The sequence below is a fragment of the Abramis brama genome, assembly GCF_963993115.1.
Source record: "Abramis brama genome assembly, chromosome: 5".
Taxonomy (NCBI): Eukaryota; Metazoa; Chordata; class Actinopteri; order Cypriniformes; family Leuciscidae; genus Abramis; species Abramis brama.
Genome location: NC_139967.1, coordinates 6,137,892 through 6,162,837, shown reverse-complemented (window position 1 = coordinate 6,162,837; position 24,946 = coordinate 6,137,892). Strand labels below are relative to the sequence as shown.

At 36.8% G+C, this 24,946-nt stretch overlaps 2 protein-coding genes across 2 annotated transcripts in view; one reads left to right on the top strand and one right to left on the bottom strand.

Annotated features, from left to right (window-relative positions):
• Nucleotides 1–22,760, bottom strand: part of agpat9l (1-acylglycerol-3-phosphate O-acyltransferase 9, like) — a 28,929-nt gene extending 6,169 nt beyond the window's left edge. Inside the window, exons 1-7 of the mRNA XM_084115428.1 lie at nt 22,414–22,760; nt 7,786–7,956; nt 7,354–7,536; nt 5,772–5,838; nt 2,155–2,449; nt 1,441–1,515; nt 529–618 (exon numbers count right to left, since the gene is read on the bottom strand). Coding sequence (XP_083971554.1) covers nt 529–618; nt 1,441–1,515; nt 2,155–2,449; nt 5,772–5,838; nt 7,354–7,497 — 671 coding nt within the window. The 5' untranslated portion in view covers nt 7,498–7,536; nt 7,786–7,956; nt 22,414–22,760. The remainder of the gene's footprint in view (nt 1–528; nt 619–1,440; nt 1,516–2,154; nt 2,450–5,771; nt 5,839–7,353; nt 7,537–7,785; nt 7,957–22,413) is intronic.
• The window catches only part of LOC311083687 (A disintegrin and metalloproteinase with thrombospondin motifs 12-like), a 36,351-nt gene continuing 24,964 nt past the window's right edge, over nt 13,560–24,946 (top strand). The window contains exons 1-3 of the mRNA XM_084115427.1: nt 13,560–13,863; nt 14,913–15,280; nt 23,873–24,053. Coding sequence (XP_083971553.1) covers nt 13,752–13,863; nt 14,913–15,280; nt 23,873–24,053 — 661 coding nt within the window. The 5' untranslated portion in view covers nt 13,560–13,751. The remainder of the gene's footprint in view (nt 13,864–14,912; nt 15,281–23,872; nt 24,054–24,946) is intronic.

Here is a 24,946-nt window from a genome sequence, read left to right as displayed (position 1 = left end):
GAAAAAAAAGAATTCGCCGTGAGTATATGGGGGAATTAAATCATGTTCAGTCTCTTGTGTGTTACGTGTGTGTGGGCATGAGCATGAACTGGCTGCAGTTCACCTAACGACCACTGGTGTCGCTAATAACAAGGGTTTCTGAATTCTAAATATAACCCCTTTAAATTTTGCATTTTTAAAATTCGGCTATGAGATCATGACGTATCAATCTTCTATTAATCAGACCTCTTCAAGTGATTCGAATTTGCAGGTCAGAGTTTACCAAAATTGAATGCAGCGAAATGAGAAACATCTTCACATGAGCTTGTGTTTCCTGTCTCCAACATTCGCTTGAGTATGAATGGAAGTCAATGGAACGAAAAGTGTGGTGTGATCGCCCCTTTAGAAGGCAGCTGACTATGTAGAAAGTAGACAACAAAACAGCTCGACAGGTTTTTAGAACAGAGCCACAGTGTGACTGTACACGTCTAAACCATATAATTGTTACTTGATTAGACAGGTTGTTGTCAAATGGAGCCTTGAACTCACTTGTTGTGGTAGTGAATCGTAGCTGAAAGGCCTCTGGCACAGATCCTGTAGCACATCACGTGGACAAGTTCACTCAACCAACCCTTCACTCTGAAACAACAAAGGTTTGTAATGAATATAATAAGGACTAAATAACACTTTAATGGACACAAAGGAAAAGACTATGAATAAATGAGCTCAACAGGTGTTTTACTATGAGTGCATTTTTCACCATTCTGCATAGACATTTGTCATTTACATGTAAATGAATACATTTGTCTAAATAAACAGATTGATGTAAATTGCTTTATTAAATTTTAATAGCATTACAAGGAATAAAATTATATATAAATATAAATGATAAAATGATTTGTATGATATATTTAAAAACTTGTTTTGTGTGTGTAAATCATTGATATCAATGCAGATTTGATCATTCAATGTCTCAACTGTTTACCCATAATCATTACCCACTCATCAAATGTTTTGGGAGAGAAGTAGATTTGATCTGTTCATCAAGCCCACTGAGACTATATTGCATTAAAGACATGTGCTTGGCTTTGAAAATTTCTTTAAAATAATCCCACTGGTGAAAATAGCGAAGCCTTGAAAACTGCAATAACAGCTTATGATTTTCTCAGCATCCAAGCGGTGTAGATGCCTCAGGATGAGTTGAATAATGAAGAAATATTCTTTGTTGGCTAAGTAGTCTAGCAAATTTAGACATTTGTTCACAAGTTTTGTGGTTAAGAAGCCTAGTGGAGACCAGCACACCATTATCTCACGTTGGAGACACCAGTGTCCAAAACATAATATAGTCTGGGAACATAATATAATGCTGATCTCTTCAGCATTAAGTGACGTCAACTTGATTAAGTGCAATCATGAATAATTCAAGCATTTGTAGGGCTGATAACATAACCAAAGCATTACCTGAAATTAGGGAGGAATCCCACCATTGTTGTGCCAATTACCAACCAGCTTAACCCTATAGTTGCCAGTGTAACCCTGAGACAACAACAGAAGAGCAGATGCATGAAAAAGATGCACTATACCATTTATACTATAAAACTTTTTTTTGACACATGACAACTGAATTTGACTGAATTAAATCAGATTACTTTTTAACAACAAATATACTGCCAACAAAAGAACAAAGCACCTAATCTAACTAATGTACACTACCATTCAAAAGATTATAGTCTGTAAGATTTTTTATTGTTTTTGAAAGAAGTATTATCTGTTCCCCAAGAATGAATTTATTTGATCAAACAAATACAGTAAAAACAGTAATATTGTAAAATATGTCTGTTTTCTGTTAAACTGTTTTCTATTTTAGTATATGTTTTAAAATGTAATTTATTCCTGTGATTAAAGCTGAATTTTCGGCATCATTACGCCAGTCTTCAGTGTCACATGATCCTTCAGAAATCACTCTAATATGCTGATTTGCTGCTCAAGAAACATTTCTGATTATTATCAATGTTGAAACCAGTTGTGAAACTGTGATATAAATATATTTTTGTTCAGGATTCTTTGATGAATAGAAAGCTTTTTCCTTGCTGAAAAAAGTATTAATTTCTTGAAACCCCAAACTTTTGAACACTAATGTACTAGGTATAAAGCATTACTGAACTGGTACACTACCGTAGAGGAAGCAATATGCTGTATCTCACAACCAAGCCAACCCCCCACAGTACAGTGAGCCTGAGAGAGATGTACTGGAAGTTGTTGTTGGTTCTGGTGAGGAGGTTCCAGGACACCAGCTCCTCTGAGGTGAATCTCTGCGTGACGTCGTCTTCCACTATGCTCTCGATGCCCGTCTTGGTGAAGTACAGGACGTCGCTCAGAGTGAAGTCTCCGCGCTCGGCCGACTTTGGCCTGTTCCGACGTAACTCCTCAATCTCCTGCTCCAAAGAGGAATTATCCCGCTGAATCAAACCTGAGTCACACACACAAAAGTCCTGGTTAACTTTAGAATGAAAGGCTCAACAATGATCAAACTGTAATATTGTGAAATATTATTACAATTTAAAATAACTTGTTTCGATTTGAATATATTTTAAAGTGTAATTTATGCGTCATGTGTTAATTTAATCATGTGTCTTCAGTGTCACATGATCCTTCGGAAATCATTTTAATATGATGATTTGTTGAACAAGAAACATTTCTTATTATCAATATTGAAAACTTTTTTTTCAATATTTTTGTGGAAACCGTGATGCATTTTTTTATTTAGATGCATAGAAAGTTCAAAAGTACATCATTTATTTGAAATAGAAATCTTTTGTAACATTATAAATGTCTTTACTGTTTGTGTCCATTCACTTTCCACTTTCCAAGAACAACGTGAACATCTCTCTTTTTTTTCTATTCTAGGGAAGAAATAAAGTCACACGTTTTTGTAGCAAAATGAGGGTGAGTAAATGATGACAGACTTTTCTCTTTAATGTACGTAAGCACAGTGAACACAGTGCCCATTCTGTGCCATATTAAGAAACACATTTAAACAAGACACAGTCAGACGCTTTATAACTGGGTATAATCAGTAACGCTTCCATCAGCTTAGATGTCGATTAATCAGTGAAGATCAGTGAGGTATTGATAAAGAGCATTGATAAATCAAATGGAAGGTGTAACTGATAAAGACAGACTAAAGTCCATCATGAATGTGTGAGAGAGCAAGAGCAACTGTAATCATTGTGTAACACGTGATTGTTTGAGTAGACAGATAAGCTGAGAACCCAAGAGATCTCAAAGCTCTGCTTGCGTCTTGGAAAACAGCCATCATGCGGCTAAACTAAAAGACATAAAAGATGTCCACGTTTACAAGAACCTGAGGAATGATATAGAAAAGACAGAAACTCTTTTTCCATTGAAAGAAATGCAGAAATACTCAATAATCCTAATAAAATGACAAGCAGACTGATATTTAAGTCATTATTCATTCGCATTTTGCTTCAATGATGTCCCGTCAACAACTCTGACTTTTGAATTTCAAAGTTGTTGTCATATACTACATTTGAATTGAAATATAGTACACAAGTCATATAGACCACTTTTATTGTGCTTTTGAACCTCCGTAAAGTTGGCACCTCATAAAAACAAATAATCCCCAAATTCATTTGTGCTACGTTTGTGCTGGTTTGGTGTTTGTCATTTTTTTGGGATGTTGTCTGACGTCGCTCTTGTTGTATTACAAATGTATTAAAATGTTTAATTTAGGTTTACATTGAATTTAGCATGTTAAGGTTAGGTATAAATTATCAGAGTTTTCTAGCAAAAGACTCCGGTCAGTCCTGTTTTACTGAAACTCTTAATGGCTCTTGGAGCTTGTGTTTTAGCAAGAGAGTCCTGCCAGTCCTGTACTCGGGTCTCAGCATTTGAATAGATATGCTGAGTGGATTAGGATGGACAGCACTCTCAGTCTAGAACAGGTTCCTAAACCTGTCTCATCACAAAGTTTTGGTTCCTGCCCCTAAATGTATATAAACTGTAAGAGAACGTCCACTTAGTCAGACTTTGGAAGAACTGTAGCCACGTCAACGCGAAGTCCTCAATAAAGAATAACTTCTTGAACGTGATCCCAATGTCTCCTGGTTTGCTTTGAAGAAGGAAAAAGTTCCCAACACTCTCCACCCCATATCGTCCAAATCACTCCAAACCGGTGCCATTCATTTGTACTCGGGTTTGTGCCGTTAAAACAAACACTGTAACTATTTTCCTTCCGCATATATAACAAATATAATTTGGGTACTGTGACGTCACTCTCCACCCCATTTCATCTAAATCGCTCAAAGCGGTATCATTCACTTGTGTTCGATTTGTGCCAGTTTGTGCCGTTAAAATGAACACTGTATCTATTTCCCCTCCTTAGAAACAACAAATAAAATTCGGGAACTGTAACATCACTGTCCACCCCATGCCAATTTCACAGAGATGGGGTACACATCGCAAAAGCAGTGCTAATAAATTACTTAAAGGTAGGGTAGGTAGGAATTGTCTAAAAAACTTATTTTCCAAATTTGTTTAAACTTTATTTATATATCAATACATAATTAAAATGTAAGTACTCTGAAAAAGAAAGTATAAAAATCGAGTGTCTGTAGACCTCTCACGGCTGTTTTAAAGACAGCTCATTATTTCCATTCACTCCACCCCCTCCCTTCTGGGCTCCTTCCAAAGCCACGCCCCCAAAACACATGAACGCGCGACTCTGACCGCTGAGCTGAAGACGCATTATTTACCTGAGACGAGCGGAGAGGAAGGAGCGCAGTGCATGTAGTGACATCATGTCAGAATCACATGTAATAAAAAAATCTAACTTTATCATTATGAATATAAACAAATAAGATGTATTTTAGTACTCACTATCAAGCTAGCATATTGATATTGGTAAAGTTTAAAATATATTTGTTTTGATTCGCTAACGAGCTAGTTATATCTATAAGGCAAAGCTAAAAACAGGTTGCATTGATACACGTTTTTCCATTACCATCATTTACACTGTGAAGAAGATGAATTTCATGTAAGATTCATAACATATATGGTGTTCTGCATGTAAGAGCTTCCATGATGAAAGCATTGTTGACTCTGATGAGGACTACACTCCAGAGACAAGTACCGCATCGTCAGCTCGAGGACAGGTCCGGGGTCGAGGGCGAAGCAGAGGAGGTCGTGCAAGAGGCCGTGCAACTAGGGTCCGAGGATATTGACACGCGTTTTATTTCTTTGTTTATAAAGAGACTTTTTGTTCATTACCTTTTCTAGTACTGTCTTCCTTTTTTGCCTTGTTTGCCTTCGCTATATGCCGGTAATGTGAATTTTGATTGCTCTTTCTCTGCCATTGTTTTGCTATTCCTAGGTTCCGTGCCTCTTGAATTCCTCAAATCAAACGGGTGCGCGCAAGTGGGCAGATCCTGTGGCAAAAGGGTGGTTGCCATGGTTGCGAGAGAGTGACAGTCGCCTAAGCCAATCCTTTGTTTCGTCCCGAATGGAAATAATGAGCTGTGTTTAATGCAGATTAAACGGTCTAGTCACTCGATTTTTATACTCTTTTTTTTTTTAGAGTACTTACATTTTAATTATGTATTGATATATATAGAAAGTTTAAACAAATTTGGAAAAAAGTTTTTTATAAAATTCCTACCTACCCTACCTTTAAGTGTGAAATGTTCCTTTACCCGGGGTTAAAAGCGGTGTTTAGAAGGATGATGACCCGTGGTCAAGCACAGTGTGAAAAGCCCTTATGTGTGTAAACTCACCATTTGATGCAGAATGTTTCAGTATTTCCTCTGCTCTACTCGCTCTTTGTATTCTGTGTGTTGCCCACTGTAAAAACACAGAGTACAGCTTAATATATATTGTATGATTCCATTTTCTTCTGACACTACGCTTTAAACTTGCATAATGAATCACCATTCATTAAGACCAAAGGGCACTTATCACTTATGATGATACTGCACATTTCAAGAAGTAAGAAATACGTACAGTACCATCTGATTATGCCACAGTGTTCATTGGTCAACAAAACTGTTTCATTTCCCCTGGGGAGTGTGTGCAATAGTGTAGCGTCCTGGTAGATGTAACATGTCAAGGACTAGGTAGTCATGCTGTACATCTCAAAGTTGTGTATGAATTATATATATATGCAGTTTTTAAAAGCTCAACAGAGAGAATTTGTGCTTTAATAAAATAATTTGCCACAGCAGAACTTTAACTTTAATGCAGGACTATTTCAGGTCTACCATTTGAAAAGATAAAGAGTGATTAAAAATGGTGACAAGCACAATCAACATGGCTTTGTAAACCGTTTACAGTTTAGAAAAAAATGTAGGGCACGACACTTTATCTTTTGGGAGCTGATAGGAGGAGAATTGGGTGTTACATACTAGAATGGATCCAGACAGAATGTGAATCGATACGGTTTAACTTACATCAGTGAGGAAAAGGAAAGTCATCTCAGTTGGTGTAGGAAGTTACAACATTTTGATTAAGGATTACATGGATTTTTGTCAATTGTTCACATTAAGACATTCAGTGTTTTAAGAAAGTAAATAATGACAGTTTAATGTCATTAAAAGAAAATGTGACTAGATATAGTGCCTAAAATATACTTTCTTTATAAATTCATATAATATACATATTAAAAGCTTAAGGTCATGCCACTAATTTATGTCTGTAAATATGTGTTATTTATGTGTTAGTCAACAGTGTTATTTTAGTATTGTTTATATACTATTATAGCTTTTATAAATATTTTGAACTAACTTTTATATTTTTAGCTTTCATTGTAGTTAATTTTTTTCCATTTTAGTTTAATATTTAGTCATTTTATTTAGTTTAAAAAAAATATTTCAGTTTTAGTTTTACTGTTATTTTAGTACTTCAACTTAAACGTATTCCCTTTACTTGCCAAGGCAACATCTCGTTTAAGTTTTCATCTAATATTTATATTTTATTTTATTTCAGCTTTAATTACAATTAAAAGGATAGTTCACCCAAAAGTGAAATAAAATTCAATCTGTTCATCATATAAAGCGATCGTGTCACTTCAGAAAATTTTGGACCAAACTGCTCAATTCATATGGATTAGTTTTATGATCTCTTTATCAACTTCATGAAGTGTCAAAGTGTCAGTTGAGTAGCTGTCAATGGAGGGACAGAAAGCTCTCAGATTTCATCAAAAAGATCTTCATTTGTGTTCTGAAGTTGAACGAAAGTCTTACAGGTTTGGAACGACATGAGGATGAGCAATTAATGACAGAATTTTCATTTTTGGGTGAACTATCCCTTTAACAAAACTGATTTCTAATAGTTAACAATAGCAACACAGGTCTCACTCACCTCTAAGGATTTGATAAGGAGCTTCATGTATGTCTCTGTGATGCCTAGAGAGATGCCAAACATGGCAGGGAGCATTATCAGGACCACCACGCTGGTGAACCAGATCCTCAGCACAGGGAAAAACGCAGCCCAAAACCCCTCCATGACCACACGGACTACACCACTTCACTGTACACTACAACACTGGGAGGAAAATATGATTAAATGCATTCAGTAATGTTTATTTAAAATAAGCATAGACATTTATGATAGTAATAAAACTTGATTAGAACAGACTTTTGATGATTTGATATAGCCCTGAAAGTCTTAAAAATCTGTATTTCTCTTTTAAATCAATCAAGGCAACATGTAGTTTAAGCCATAAAGCAATATAACACAAAGCAATCAGTCAGATTAGCTTTTGTTTTTTCAATGAATTAAGCTCAAACTCACCAGGTTTGCTCTACAGGACAGAAAGCAGAGAATGTCCCTCGATGTCATACTCCTCTGACCCTTAGCATGATGGCGACTGTAACCTGAGGTGTTTAAAAGTCCGTTTAAGGAACTTCTTCAGCCTTTACTCAGAGTGATTGGGAAATAGCAATGTTGGAAGACATCCTAGACCTGTAAAATGTAGTACAAAGTTCAAGAGCAACAATAGAAAAATGCGCCATCTTGTGGAAATAATGTGTAGTGCATTTATGCACAGATTTTGTTTTAAAAAACATAGGTCGTAGACAGGGACATGACCTTTTCTCAACATCAACAGGTTAGAACCTATTAATATATATTTTTTTAACATATAATATATAATATGTGCATTTACATTCATGCATTTAGCAGATACTTAGACGCTTTTTTAACCAACTTACAATAGAGGAATATAAGCTATTTGTCACCAAGCCAACAATATTTGTAGTCTACAATCTTAATAATAAAAATAATTATTATTGTTAATTAATAAATAATAATAGAAGCAATAATAATGCGTCTCTGTTTTTAATTTTTCAGTATCCCAAAACTTACTGTTTAAATAATATTTTGAATCCCAGATTTCCAAATTGTAAGGGAACGTCAACATTTTAGGGGATGTAACTAGTTTTAATCACATTTTTTTGCAGCTAATTAAAATAGTACTGCAGTGACAAAAGCATAAAACGGCATGCATGATTAAGCAAATGTTTAAACCAGTTTTATATGACGTTTGGCATGACACTTCTATCACTGCATGAATGCATGAATTAATGAATGAATGAACGAACGAACGAATGTATGAATTCCTCTGTTTTTCACAGCATTCAGCGAAATTAATGAAGAATATAATAAATAATGTAGGAAATTAAAGGGTATATAAAGTTAAAACATCTTAGTGGGATGGGAAATAAAATCTGCAACAACAGAGCAATTTTGGCCGGGTGTGAGAGCATGTGTGATCCATATGGATATGTAATCTTCTCTAAAATTAGACAGTCTTTAATTAAATAACCATATCAAGATGAGACAAAGGAACTAGCCCAAAATAGTTTTCTTTCCCCTAAAGCATACCGCTTTAAAACAGGAGAAAGGAGAATTGCCTTTGAATATAAGTTCAATTTAAGTCAAAATGCTACTGTGTACCAAATTTACAAATTTAAATTTACCACATGAACAAAATGTGACTTATCCCATAGCTCAAAAAGCACAATAGCGCCATCCAGCGGTCAGATATTTCCTAATATTCGCTGAAATAACACAAAAAAAGTGACTCAAAAAAGTACTCCGAGGACTTCAGTGTTACATTACTGTAATATTTTTTGCGTTTTTTTTTTTACACTATAAATGGCCGTTCACACAGAACCCTTCGTTTTATTACATTTTTTATGTAACCATGCGGACGTTCTCGCCTCACGTATGAAAACGGCATTCCAAAAATGCGTCGAGCTCAAGTTTCTTTTCATCCCACTGCCCTGCGTCTTGCGTTTTTATGGTCGTTCACAAAGAAGTGGCACACAGTGGAAAGGGAAAAACACAAGATGCGTTTTTTAAAGTCCCCATGCAATCAAAATGTAAGTTTTTTTTTTTAGTTTTTAGTGTGAATATTAGGGGAGTGAATATTTAGTGTTAGCCTTAGGGGAGAGTGGGGGCGGTTGCACCACTTTGAAAAAAAACATGTGTACATGTGATAATATTCAAGTAATTTGTACTTAAATGGACCCTGAAAAATGTTGCACAACAGTACCGCGGGGCAGTTGCAACAGTCATTTCGATGTAATAAAACTCATACTTCGGCATCATTTTTCAAATCTTTTTTAAGTTTTTTTGAGACTGAGTTAACTTATTAAAGTAAAAAAAATAAGTACACAACCATGTAACACCTTTGTCAATCCCACAAACTGATTTATGTAGGCCCTAACAATTTCATAACACCACCAAAAGAACACAAACTGATTATTTCATAGCATCAAGTATTCACAATTCCCCATCTGACTCACAATTGTGGCAAACGTAAATGGAACCACCATCAGTGCAGGCTTCATGAGCCCATGCCTTGCACTGCCAACATTAAAGCCACACCTCGCTCGGTCTGGAGTAGCTCTCCAAACAGACAATGCAAAAATCTTCTTTCTCAGAGTCACTGTCCTTCTCTGTATGCTTTTTCTTCTCGGTTTTGGTTTGTTGGCTTGTTTCCAGTGTGTTTTTTTTGTCAGTTTTCTCTTAACTTTTGTTGGCTTTCTCTTAACTTTTGCTTTCTCCCTCTCCAAAGCCTCCATTTCGGGGGTGTCTGACAAGATGGCCGATTTGCATTTTTTCCTACCGTTTGCTTTCGTTGTCTTCCGTGGTCCTGCTCTGGGGTGAGGTCCAACAGTCTCAGGTGAGAACTCAGCTTGCACTGGAGGAACTGCAGAAGAAGCAGAAGTCCCAGCGTGCACTGGAGAAACTTCCAAAGGAGCAGATGTCCCAGCTTGCTCTGGAAGAACTGGTGGTGGCGGCCGGTCTGTCACCAAAGATGGTGCAAAGTCACTGTCTTTGAATTTTTCACGGTTATAAGGCCAAATTCCAGTGCTGCTAAAGCCATTCTGCACATTGCCTGGTGTTCCAGCCAATGGGAGGGCCAACCTAACAATTCCAGGAATGTCGTAGATGGACATCGTCAGGCCTGGGTGACTTCTCATCCAGGTATCGCAAAATATGTTGACATGACGTTTTAGGGGGCCATAAACGGTACGATCCAGTGGCTGTAATTTGTGGGAGCAATGGGGTGGGAACGATAGCATGACAATGCTATTTTCTCTGCAGAAATCTATTCCTCTTACAGAAAGATGGGAGGAATGATTATCAAGGATCAAGAGGACTTTGGCATCCAATGAGACCCTCGTGTGGTGGTGGAAATGTTTAAGGAACTGAAGGAAATGGTCCTCCATCATCCACCCTGATTTATTGGCGGCTCCAATGCATCCAGGCGGGCCATCGCGGATGAAATGGTCCTTGAAGTTAACCCGCGGGAATATGAACATGGGTGGAATCATGTTCCCTAATGCATTACCATGCACATGCAACTGTTACCAGTGTTCCTCTCTCTCCAGAGGTTACTGCCTCCACCTGTCTGACGCCGCGCCCGGCAACAGCATTTTCTGGTTCTTGGACAGTTGTGACCCCGGTCTCATCCATATTCCAGATGTCCTTCTCTTCAAATTTGTTTTTGTCAAGCACATTTGCAAGATTGTCGTAAAACAAGGATACATTGTGACGGTTGAAGCTTGTCTTCCGTGTGAGACTGGTAGCTTGAGGGCACCGTATAGACAGACTGGGCTGTCTTTTCATGAACCCCATAAAACAATCCCGGCCAGCCAGGGAGCACTCATTCCAGGTTTCAGGGTAGGAGCACTTGTAGTAGACAGCCAGTTGGAAGGCCAATCGACGAACCTAATGACATCATCACAGAGATTACCGGTATTTTGGAACTGATGTGTGAATGATCTGTTACCGGTAAAAAGCCAGAACGCTGTTACTTGTGTGAACAGCACATTTTCTGAATTTACCGGTAAAGTCGTTCTGGTAATTTTACGGTAATTTACCGTGATTTCTGTGTGAAACGGGCTACGCAAACTGTTGCAGCGATAGCATAGAGCAGATCATATGCACGAGTCAGTGCAGACTACAAAACATATTGGACTCATTTGAATTCTACACAGAATGCTAGATTTTATAGTGATATGGACAGGGTTCGAATTATGATTTCATCTTTGTGGGGGTCTCTTTAAAAAAAAAAAAAGAAAAAAAGTAGCCTATGAGCAGGCGCGGTAGCTTAATAATGTAATATAAAAATATAAAAATTTGTAAATATAATACAAATTTAATAAAAAAGCGTTGGTAACACAATTCAATTTAAATAGTACATTTAGTTTAATTAATTTGTTGAGAATTTTCACGTGAGTGAAATAGATCCTACCGGCTTGACTGTGTAATTAAGTGGTCCAGTGGTAGAACATTTGCCAAGCGCGTCAGAGGTTCTAGGTTCGAATCCGCGCTCATATCAGTTTTTTTTTTTTTTTCATCAGATCCGATTATGTTTATAAGTGGTTCTATATCAGGCAGAGACACGTTTGTGTGCATTTTGTTTTGTAATTTTACTGGAACGAATAGAGAGTCTCCACAACGGATTGAAGCGCGCCCGAGTGAAGACTGTGCGCGAGCCACAAACACAGTATCCGCGCCAATGATCGCAGCGGCACTTTTATCACTTGATTTAAGCATAATGATGTACCGTAGTGTGATGCTGATGACGATCCGAGATCCATGTGTTTGGCATCTTGTCCTATATTTTAAGTCATGCTACAGTAGTCTGAAGGAAAAAGTGCTTTATTTGTAATTTAAAATAATGGTGCTGATGATTTTTAGAGACCCCCACAGGTGTATGATTTTACTGCTTTCATGGGAGCTCATCCTCTCTCTATGGTAGCTCAGCTCCCACTGGCTCCCACGTAATTCGAACCATGGATATGGAGAAGATTAGGAGGAGAAACGAGAAAACTGCAGCTTTATCCAGCTCAACGGCTGAGACAGAGCGCAACGCGTCATAATGTGAAGACCACGCCCACCCGGGGGGAAAACAGTCCAACGTCTCCATTGACTTCGCATTGCGAGAGGCTGCCTCCTTGTCATTTCTTGCTTCTAACAAAAGACAGAATAATGCCTAAAAGCTGCTATGCGACAAGGTGTACAGCAAACAAGCTAAGAAACCCAGAAATAAGTTTTCATAAGCTGTCGACCCCAAAAAACGAGCGTTTGAGGACATAAAAGGGGATACAGGCTGGAACGAATGGGTAAATTGTGGGATCCTGACACTCAGTATGCACAAAAAAATACACTACGTGTGCAGTAAGTTAAACATTTGGTCACTGCTGAGTCAAATATCCAAATGTCAGTTTTATATATTATATTTCTGTAAGATAAACTATCCTGTGTTGCCGATTATGGTCTCCTCCAGCGGGCGTACGTTAGTTGTCAGAGTAATGAGACACGTGACGCTCTGTCTCAACTGCCTGTATCCACTTTTATGTCCTAAACACTCGTTTTTTGGGGTCGAGAGCTAATAAAAACTTATTTCTGGGTTTTTTAGCTTGTTTGCTGTACACCTTGTCACACAGCAGCTTTTAGGCATTTTTCTGTCTTTTGTTAGAAGCAAGAAATGACAAGGAGGCAGCCTCTCGCAATGCAAAGTCAATGGGGAAGGTTGGATTGTTTTCCCCCCCGGTGTGGGCGTGGCCTAAATACACTCTGTCTCTATAAACGAAATGATATGCTATTGGCTAATTAAAAAAAAGGGAGGAGCTGTTCGATATGTTCCGCCCTGTCTTTCTGTTTCAGTGGGCCTTTTAATCTGAATTAATCTGTGGGCGAGCGCAGCGGTTAAACACGTCCGCATTGTTTACATTGACAGCTTTAAGACACTATACTTATACAATTATGAACAAACAAACATAAAATCAAATCATTATTTATATCAACGAATTTGGTGAGTAGCCCCTGGAGTAAACGGGATTATGTACAGTCAGCTGGTCATTATCGCAAAATAAACCACTGAGGAATAATGACCATCTTATGGATAAGCAACTATTACAGTCTATTTTTGAAAAATAAAAAGTGTCATTTGAGTGTGTACTAGGTACCTCCCTTGTTTTTATTGTCCTGTGGCGATCTCCTCTCCTCTCTTCTCTCCTCCTGCGCGTGGAAACAGGAGGAAAGTCAGTCACTGGAATCTCTCCTCCCACTCCACATCATATTCCTTCATTCTCTGTTCACTTTTCTTTCTCCGTGTTGCTGACCCCAGAGGTCTCCTGCTTTCACCAGAAACTCCCCTCAGGACTGACTTTAACTAGTTCTTCGGCTTCAATGCCGCAGAGCGTTTATTTACCCTTTTAATTTTGCGTTGCAGAAACATGCCAAGTCGGGTCAGCGTCGCGATTTTGCGGTTTAATTGTGTTTTCTTTCTGGCTGCGAGCCACGTCAAGAGCTCTGATCCGGACTACCTCTTTCCAGACACAGAACAAGGTTTGTGTTTTCATGCATAAGAATTATACAGTTGTGTTCAAGCATATTTTTACTACATATTTTAGGCTGCTTTATTTACAGAAGCAGCTGGTAAGTCTTATGATATGTCAAGTGTTTCACTGAGGCGAGTGGTCAGTCCATGTTTCTGTTTATGGAGTCCTGAATTTATACTCAATCTCATTCTATAAGCACATTTAACCCTTTTATGTATGAATGATTCAGTAACAAAGGATTTTTTTTACTTCAATATAACATTCTTTCTCAATCTTGTATAGCTAGGCTATGTATTTGGAGAAACTTGCACATCTGTTCATTGCAGTAAAAGGTTCTTGGTACATCAACTCTTTCATCAGTCATTTTGACTGTTTTATGATGTCTGACATGAAGAGGACAGTGATGTAGAATTATGGGTAAGGATCAAAGGTAATCATTCATTGTGGTTTGGATAAAGTCACTCTCTGAATGGTTAAAATGGCTTGAATGAATCAATGCCTATAGGTTATATTTCACCCTATCAGAAGAACATTTTTTATTTTTTATTACAAGTATTTTGATATTAAATGATTTTAGGAGTATTAAAATGCACACATTTTGTATTTTTCACACTTTCCACATTCACTTTTTGTGTCATTTGATTTTATTTTTTTTAAAGAATGCATATATATATATATATATATATATATATATATATATATACATACTATACAGTATATATAGTGTATATGTGTGTGTATATATTGATGCTATGTATAGCCTAATGAATGAAATAATATTATAATTGAATACAAATATTTAATAAAATGTCATAAAGATGCAAAAAGATTTAATGGTCCTAAAGGTCCTAGTCTTTTTGCTAAATGTAAATTATTTATTTATTCATTCGCTCTTTTTTCCCATTTAATTTTATGATGAAATATGACTGAAATAACACTTTTTGGTGAGTTGTGCCCTTATCCTGGTAAACCCAGAAATGATTTGCTGTAATATGTACTTGAACTGAAAAATGTAAAGTATTTAAATTGAACTGTCTTGTTTTCATTCATTCGTAGACCTCTTCATCAAGCAACACTCTGAATTTTATGTGGATCACCCTGAAAAAGTGGACAGGAATGGAAAATTCATCTCATACGCTTTATCACATCACTTCACTAACATGCGACATAAGAGGGACCTAAATTCAGCGGAGAGGCGGGTGTATTACAAACTCAACTACAAAGGTCGGGAGTACACTCTCAATCTAACCACCAATGACAACCTACTCTCTAATGAATATGTGTTGGAGAGACACAACGGGAGTTTAATGGAAAAGTGGCCACGAACATCTGGGAATGGGGCCTGTCACCTTCTTGGCACAGTAACGGTTGATAACATGCCAAGTGTTATCCGGACCGCCGCTATCAGCACCTGTGAGGGACTGGTGAGAAATATCTGACTTAATCTGTCAATTGTTTAATGTATATCATGCAGTTCATTTCTGGGCCAGTTGCATAAACTGCTTAGACAAGTAATTAAAAAAAGATTTTTTCAAGACTGGTCCTAACTTTTTAAAGTCCGTTACATAAAAAGTTAGATCTGTCTGTCTGACTGATTACCTCTTGACTAATTTCTAATTGGTCAAATTGTTTCTTAAGTCTTAACAGGCTAAGCTGATGCAAATGGCCACTGGTGTAAATTCACATACTTGCAGTAGTGCTGATATTGTCATCAGCTGTTAAAGTCAACATAAAATTTCAGTCGACCTTATTACTTTCTTAATGGATATCCCTGATCTAATTCTGAACAATTGATCAATGCACATTTTAAAGAAAGCCATTTTTTCTCTGAACAACTCAAGTGAAGTCTCCTTTATTTACAGTATATAACGCTTTATACGATACAGATTGTGTCAAAGCAGCTTTACAGTGATAAACAGGAAAGTAATGATTCAATGATGCAAACAGAATTCAACTGCAGTAAAGCAGCTCTAAAAGGACAACAGTACACCGTTATTATGCAGTTGAAATCAGTTCGGTGTTGATTCAGTTTTGTTCAATAACTATGTAAAATCAATTATGGAATGAGTTCAATTCATCTATAAAGCAGCTCTGGAGAAATCAATGATTTCATCGTCCAGCTCAGTTCAGTTCTCATCCAATAGTGTCAGTGCAGTAATATCAATCATATTTCTGAATATTAAGTGTCCCCAACTAAGTAAGCCAAAGGCGACAATGGCAAGGAACTTAAACTCTCCCTTAAGCCTGATATTACCTGTCGTCCTATTCCCAAATTATCATAGTTTTAAAAATTTTGGAAAATGATTTTTACCGTGTTCTTATCCAGCCTTACATTTTTATTTGGAATATTTATATTTTGAATATCTCTGAAATCTGCCACATTATGGAAGTAGAATGGGTTGCTAATGCAGTTTCATGTATTTGACTGTCCACTAGTAAACAATGTTATTTTAGTATTATTTAAGCCCCTGGTTTCACAGACAAGGCCTAAGTCTAGTCCAGACTAAAATGCATGTCTCAATGATGCATGTCATCAATCGTCATTGATGTCAATGATGACAATGTTTTGTCTAAAGATGCACACCAGTAATGTTTTATTTTTATTTTTTTATCTAAGGCATGTTTATGAAAGCTAAGGCCTAATACTGGCTTAATCTAAGCCTTGTCTGTGAAACCGGGCACTATACTATTATATCTTTATTTTAGTAATTCAGTAATAAAATATTCAGTAAAAAAAAAATATTAAAAAAATTGTTACAAAATAAACTTTAACTTAAACATATAAAATTTCTAATTTTCATCTTAGTTTTTTTAGTTTTTTAAGTTTAAGCGTTTCACCTTATATTTAGTATATCTATTTAAATGAACGAAAACAAGTTTTAGTTTTAGTTAACAATTACCAAACAGCTAGTGAAGAGCTCCCGTAAACCTGGTGGTCCCAGACAGAACAAATGCCTGTCTGGAGCGACATCGACTGGCCTGGTATTGGCCCCTGTTTTGTTTGCAAAAAGAAGTCAGTGTTTAGCCCTCAGAGTGACTCTACAATGGGCCGACTGTATGTTCAGCAGAGTAGATATGAAAGAGTTTATATTTTCCAAAAATGACCGTCGGACTGTAAATCATCCCACTATTACACGAAATAGATACACAAATGGACATGAACTATTGATCTGTGTTTAAATTGTTTTAAATCTATGAAGGAGATTGTGTCTGACAACTAAATTTCACTACAGATTGACCAATCAGAATTAGCTGCTCCAGAGACCCATGTAATAAGATCCAATAGTAGTCTGTTATTCGAAGTGGACGCTCATAAAAAGCGGGGAACTTGAGAAGAACTGTAACCAGGTCAGTGTGTCAGCACATAACATGACTCATTCTGACTTGGCAATTGAACAAGAAGTTGCAAACAGGGAAAAGAGGAGAGGCAGAGGGAATCGATTGTTGGTGAAAGCACAGCAAAGAGTTCTGGACTTGAAAATGAGCTTTGATTTATTAGGTGCATGCATAATTTGCAGAAGAATGCATGCATTACTTTTAGTAAATGCTGTCTCTGTCTGTCAGTCACTGCCTGAGCATGCATGCTCCTCCTGTAAGGTCAATCAACAGCGCTTCATTCCGTTCTCGTGTTATCTTCCCCTAAAAACATTCTCTCTCAGTCTCGGGTGCTATTACACTCGCATTCCATTCGCTTGTATGCATTCACTCCTCAGAGACTCAGGTGTTTAACTGACAGATAGAGCTCTATAAAACTGCTGTACAGGTTATTGAGATGACGCTTTTAAAGCAGACAAAGTCAGGATTCCTTGTGACCAAACTAAAATATAATGAGGTGCAAATGATCAGTACAGAGCATTTATGCACTATAACCAGGCACACAAAAAAAACAATGTGCAAATGTTTTGTGCAATGCATTTGGTGGTGGAACAGAGGCCAGAAACTACACGTTCAACATTGCAGGGCTTGTTGAAAGTTTTCTGTAGTTTTTGAAGTAACAGTTTACCCAAAAATAAAAATTCTGTCATCATTCTGTAATTTTAATCATTCTTTTTTTTTTTCCATAGAAGGAGAAACTTACGCCATTGGTTCAGACAGAAGTTGACCCACTCAAACAATACACTAGTGTTCAAAAGTTTAATTTTTTTAAGTTAAAAGTTCAATCAATTTAAAATGTAAAATTTTTGTTAATGTATTTTCAAACGTAATTTATTCCTGTGATTCAAAGCTAAATTTTCAGCATTACGCCAGTCTTCAGTGTCACATGATCCTTCAGAAATCATTCTAATATGATGATTTGCAGCTCAAGAAATATTTCTGATTATTATCAATGTTGAAAACATGTAGTGCTGCTTAATATTTTGGTGAAAACCAGAATTAAATTTTTTCATTATACTTTGATGAGCATAAAGTTCTAAAGAACAGCGTTTATTTAAAATAGAAATATTTTGTAACATCAAAAATGTCTTTACTATTTAATTTGTCCTATTTAATACTGATCCCAAACTGTAGTGTATCTTGAAAGCCATACAGAGCCATAGTGTTTATACTTATAGTCGTCTCGCACAGAAATCTAGGATGGGAAAAAGTATTTGAGTAATTTTGTATTTTTTATTTGCATGATAAACTGAACTTTAAGACTGTTTACTGTTTGGTTCATGGTCCTTGCGAAAAACTCATTAGCACTGAACTCTGTTGACTTTTACAACTTTTATTTCAAACCAGAGCAGTGACAGATAAACAAATCTACCCGTCACTGACCCGCTCTGCATTAGTCATTAGATCCATACATTCTTCCTGTCCTCCAGAGGATGTATAGCTGGTTTTGAAGGACTATACTATAGTTTATAGTCCTTTACATAAGCCTATATCCTGTTAGAAGAACCAAAACCTGCAGGAACTCTGGAAGCCGAGCAACACACACATGGCTTCTGTATTTAGCAGTTCAGGTTTTGTTTTCACAATGCCCCCTGACACCAAAGCTCACGTTTCTGCTGTGAGGAGCAGATGAGGAGAGAGAAAGAGATGGATTGAAATGTCTTATGTGCTCGTGTAAAGTACTTTGGTAGTAAAATGAAATGGCGATTGTATTATATCTTGTATGTGTGTACATATACTGTGTATATATATGTATATATATATATATATATATATATATATATATATATTAGGGCTGTGAAACGATTAATCGCATCCAAAATAAAAGTTTGTGTTTACATAATATATGTGTGTGTACTGTGTATAATTATTTTGTATATATAAATACACACACATGCATGTATATATTTAAGAAAAATGTGTTTATATAAAAAATATTTATATATAATATAAATTATATATATATATATACATATAGTATATACATGCAAATATTTTTTAAATATATACATGCTTGTATGTGTATTTATATATACAAAATAATTATACACAGTACACACACATATATTATGTAAACACAAACTTTTATTTTGGATGCGATTTAATCGTTTCACAGTCCCAATATATATATATATATATATATATATATATATATATATATATATATATATAATTTATAATTATAACATGTTATTAATTATTAATGTATTATATTCTGTGTACTGTTCAGTATCACAGTACTTTAAATATATTGGTACAGAATGATTTCCATATACCATATACTTCAAAGAATATTGTGTCATGGTATGATAATTTACTGTTTTATACTCTATCATCATATGATAATACTAGTATTATCATGGTAAATGCCCAAAAACATGGCACTTTTTGTAGCATGAAGATTTAAATTAATTATTTGTTTTGGCTGTAGGATCCAGAAGAAACTTTTATTGCTCTGCCGTTTCACTTTCTAGATAAATAATGTTTTAACTGTGTCCCAGATATTAAGAGAGAGAGAGAGAAAATAGAATTATAGAAAATAGAACACAATTAAGACACTTGTTGACATATAGTAAGAGTATGGCAGCTCAGATAATTTGGTTTTGGAAGTATTCAGTGAGAAATTTGAGTTTGAGTTCATATTGAGATTTTTGATGCCAAACTTTGGTATCTTGGCAGATCTAAGCACAGTTTGAGATCTCTTCTGAAACTCTAGAGGAGAAACGTGAGATGACTGGGTTCTTTTCTCAGGAGAAAAATCAGAGACGTAAACAAATCTATATTTTTATATTGTCTAAGGGAAACAATTGAGACATTAAACAGATCTCAGTTGGGATTTTTCTTTCATTTGAGGAGATATGTAAGAGTGCTTCTCACGCCATACCTGTACAACACAGTTGTGTGTGTTGCAGGGGTTAGTATTGTTTAGACTCTGTGGATGATCAATATTATGACTGTGTCTCCAGCCCCCTGGAGGATTCATGGTCTTTTCACAAATCCTAGTATCTGTTTTGCATTACAAGCAACCCATTTGGAATGTTTTTCTGGTCACAGTTTATTTAGTTTGTACTGAACACACACACATGCATACACACCTGTTTTTGGCCTGTGGGACTGAGTCATTCAGCTGGGCAGTGAAGCTGGGATTTCACTGCAGCTCCAAGAATTAATGGCGATAAGAGAAAAATGGCACGTTTCAGAGATGTGTTGTTTGCCAGATTAAATCTCGCAGGTTGAAGTGTTCAGAGTCCAAGACATACAGACAATCACACTTTAAGAACAATCTAAAAAGTTAACATGCAACCTGATCTGACCCTTAAAGGGATACTCCACTTTAAAATGAAAATTCTGTCATCATATACTCACCCTCATGTTGTTTCAAACCTGTATGAATTTCTTTCTTCTGCTGAACAGAAAGGAAGATATTTAGAAGAATGTCAGTAACCAGACAGTTTCTGGGTCCCATTGACTTCCATAGTATATTTTTTTCCTACTATGGAAGTCAATGGGACCCAGAAACTGTCTGGTTACTGACATTCTTCTAAATATCTAACATGCCTAAGACTTTTGCATAGTACTGTATATATATATATCTTAAAGGTGCAAATAGGATTGAATTCAATTTAACACTTGCATGTCAAACTGCACGGATGTGTGGCATTTAACGGTTATAATGTGTTCGTGCTGTGTTTTAGCATGTGCACGTGACACGTTCTGACACACCAGGTGGGTAATAATCCCACTAAAGCCCCCGCAGTGTGGAGAAAATGTCAGGACTGGCAAGAACTTGCAGGGAAAATGAACAAACAGAGGGAGTGTGACAGGGAAAATACCTTCCCTGCATTCAGCGGAATTCCAACAGATCTAAATAATGGGACCTGACACCTGAAGTGTCATTATAGGACAAACTACTTTAAACCATTTGAACAAACCCTTCCATAATCCCTAAATTTTAACCGTTAATGTGTAACGCGTCCCACACTGTTTGGGCTACAGACATGAATGACACATCAAACTGAGTGGCTTGTTGTGGAGAGTTGGGCTGTAAATTTGTTGGTGGATGTTAAAGGGGAGGTATAATGCCCTTTTCACAAGATGTAAAATAAGTCTTTGATGTTCCCAGAGTGTGTATGTGAAGTTTTAGCTCAAAATACCCCACAGATATTTTTATATAGCGTGTTAAAATTGTCACTGTTTGAGGGTGAGCAAAAACGCACCGTTTTGTGTCTGTCCCTTTAAATGCAAATGAGCTGCTGCTCCCGGCACAGGGGGCGGAGCTTCAACAGCTTGTGTCCTTTTACCTCACACAACATGCACTGGACATTTCAAAAACTTTTAGCCTTTTTATGTTCAAACCGGAGTCAAACAATGATGGAGAAACTCAAGAAGAAGTGACAACATGTAGAAGCAACAGGACATTTCTGAATGGTTAGTTGATGATTTTAGATTTAGTTTATGTGTAGTTATCTTCTAGTCATTGATTAGCATATTTTGTCAAGATAATCTATAAATCGCATTCCCGGGTGTGGTGTTTCTGTTTATGCAAATTTTAGGGTTAGTGATGTCACTAACCTGGGAGGAAGCTTGTGTAGTCCCTACCAGCCGTTTGTTGTAGTCCTTAAAAAGTGATTTCTTTAAAATAAAATATCTCCCTTTGCTTTGAACTTTGAGCGTTGTAACTTTGCAGATGTTGTTTATGCTCAAACAGCAACATTACACACTAAGTAAAGTTAGAAAAGTTAAATCATAATCAACCGACCCTTTAAAACAGGTGAAAAATTACCATAGATTTACACTGACAAAGTACGAACCCATGGGACCCCTAAATCATACAGTAGATACAGGATGGTTGGCTCTTTTGCTTTTGAGCAATGTACACAGACCCTAATTCAAAAAGATAATCATAAACTGTTACATACAATGTTACTCCTACATCATGGTGGAGTTTTGAACTTTAGAATTAAAGAGGCTCAAAACACAAGATCGTTTAAATATTTGGTAATATTTTTTGAAAGATGCCTCTTAAAGCCCGTTCACACCAAGAACGAAAACTATAAAGATAACAGTAACTATATTAGCGGACGATATGGTTCTGTTTATTCTAAGCATGCTGCATTTTTGTCATCAGCCACTTAAAGGGTTAGTTCACCCAAAAATGAAAATTCTGTCAGTAATTACTCACCCTCATGTTGTTCCAACCATGTAAGTCTTTCGTTCTTCTTCGGATCACAAATTAAGATATTTTTGATGAAATCTGACAGCTTTCTCACTCCTCCATAGGCTTTCAGAGGGACCCAAACTCCAGCCCAGAATAGTAATTAAAAACATCGTTAAAATAGTCCAAGTGACTACAGTGGCTCTACATTAAGTTTATCATGCGACGACAATACTTTTTGGGAGTATTACCGCCATCTATTGTACAAGATGACGTCCCGACATCATCGAGACCTAAATCACAATAAGTGTCGAATTCAATAGCTTACATACAGCGCGCGTCTTCCTCTGCTTATAAACAGACCGTTTTGCGCTTCCGGAAGTGTCGGGACGTCATCTTGTACAGTAGATGGCGGTAATACTCCCAAGGAGTGAGCAGCCAGTAGCAAGTAGTAGTAGAAGAAGAACGCCGTAATCTCAGTTCTCGCGCATGCGTCCTGGTGCTCCCGTGAACTCTCGTCAGAGGCCCACATTGAAGAACACTAATAGTTCGATAAAGTCGTTATTTTTGTTGTTTTTCCGCACAAAAAGTATTGTCGTCGCATGATAAACTTAATGTAGAGCCACAGTAGTCACTTGGACTATTTTAACGATGTTTTTAATAACTATTCTGGGCCGGCGAGTTTGGGTCCCTCTGAAAGCCTATGGAGGAGTGAGAAAGCTGTCAGATTTCATCAAAAATATCTTAATTTGTGATCCGAAGAAGAACGAAAGACTTACATGGTTGGAACAACATGAGGGTGAGTAATTACTGACAGAATTTTCATTTTTGGGTGAACTAACCCTTTAAAATGATCAAGCTCTTTAAAGCAGGATGGATTCTGATTGGCTGTCAATGTTTTTATCATTCATCAGCTGGAAATATTGTTCTGAAAGTGATTCCAACAAGATTATTTCTCTGTGCCGAACTATATCTTTATCATTATCATTATAGCCCGTGGTGTGAACTGGCCTTTATGCTCATGAAGGCTGCATTTATTTGACCAAAAATACAGTAATATTGTGAAATATTTGTTAAATTTTTTTAAAAATGTATATTATATAAAATATATAATATATCAAATGTAATTTATTCCTGTGATGCAAAGCTGAAATTTCCGCATCAGTCACACGACCCTTTAGAAATCATTCTAATATGCTGATTAAAACATTTCTTTATAAATTCAATTTTATAACATTTCAATTATTATCAATGTTGAAAACCATTGTACTGCTTAATTTTCTGAAAGTCGAAATATAAATATTTATTTGAAATACAAATATTTTGCAACATGATAAATGTCTTTTCTGCCACTTTTGATTGATTTAATGGTGAATAAAAGTATTAATTTAGTTTTTTTTTTAAAGTACTACCCCCAAAATGTTAACGGTAGTATAAATGACATCTGTTATGATTTATGACTAAGTGTGTTGTTTTTTACTTATAGAGAGGGCTGTTAAATTTACCGGAGGGGCCGTTATTGATCGAGCCGGTCCGTGGCCTCGCCCCAAATGTCACTCATCCTCGACACCCACACGTGATCTACCGGAGTTTAACCTGGAGCGCTCTCAGGCGGCGACGCAGCACAGATGCACACAGTGTTCACTACAGTCCCTGTGGTGTCAGAGGTCAGAGAAACAAGAAATACATTTCAGTATGTTAGATGCATAATCTTTATATGGTGTTAAAGGATATTTCACCAAATAATACTTTGGGAAACTAGTAACCACTGCTCGGTTTCACAGACAAGGCTGAAGTCTAGTCCCAGCGTAAAATGCATGCTTGAGCTGTTTTAACTGAAAGCAACTTGCACTGACGTATCTTAAAATATGTCACTGGCTGACATTATTTTGTCTCAAGATGCACAGCAGTCATTTTTTTTGCCTTCTAAGGCACGTTTATAAAAGCAACTTAAAGGGATACTTCACCGATTAGCATTAAGCTTTGTATCAGTTGAAACCCGGTAGTATTTTCGAATGACCGTGCTTCCCTCCCTCATGTCCCCCTGAGACGAGAGATTTCTGTATTGTGTGTCTGGAAAAAAAACTCAGATGTCGCAAAAATCATCATTTATCGTCATCGGAGGCTTTTTTGTCCAGCGGCGAGAGACTCCAGCCAGTAGGAGGAGCTCGTTCCACATGTGTTCAACCCGCCCATAGGGGGATCTCACGATAAAACGCCGTCTTTTCAGTTTCGAGTCGACTAGTAGCCTAGCTGTGTCATTTCTTCCGACACTGCCCTCTGTAACCGGTAGGCGTGGCTTGGGAGTGTCCTCGTAGGACAGCGAAGCAAGTGCATTCTGGGAGTTGTTGTCTTTCATCCACATGAGCCAAAAATACATTTTCTGGCTTTTCTCAGTCTAGAAGGCACCAACTTCTAAAATAATTTCACATTTCTACTACATAAATGACCCAATTTAAATACACATTCATCTTTCCAGCGGTGAAATATCCCTTTAAATGTCCTAAGTGAACTAAGGCCTAATCCTGGCTTAATCTAAGCCTTGTCTCTGAAACCGGGC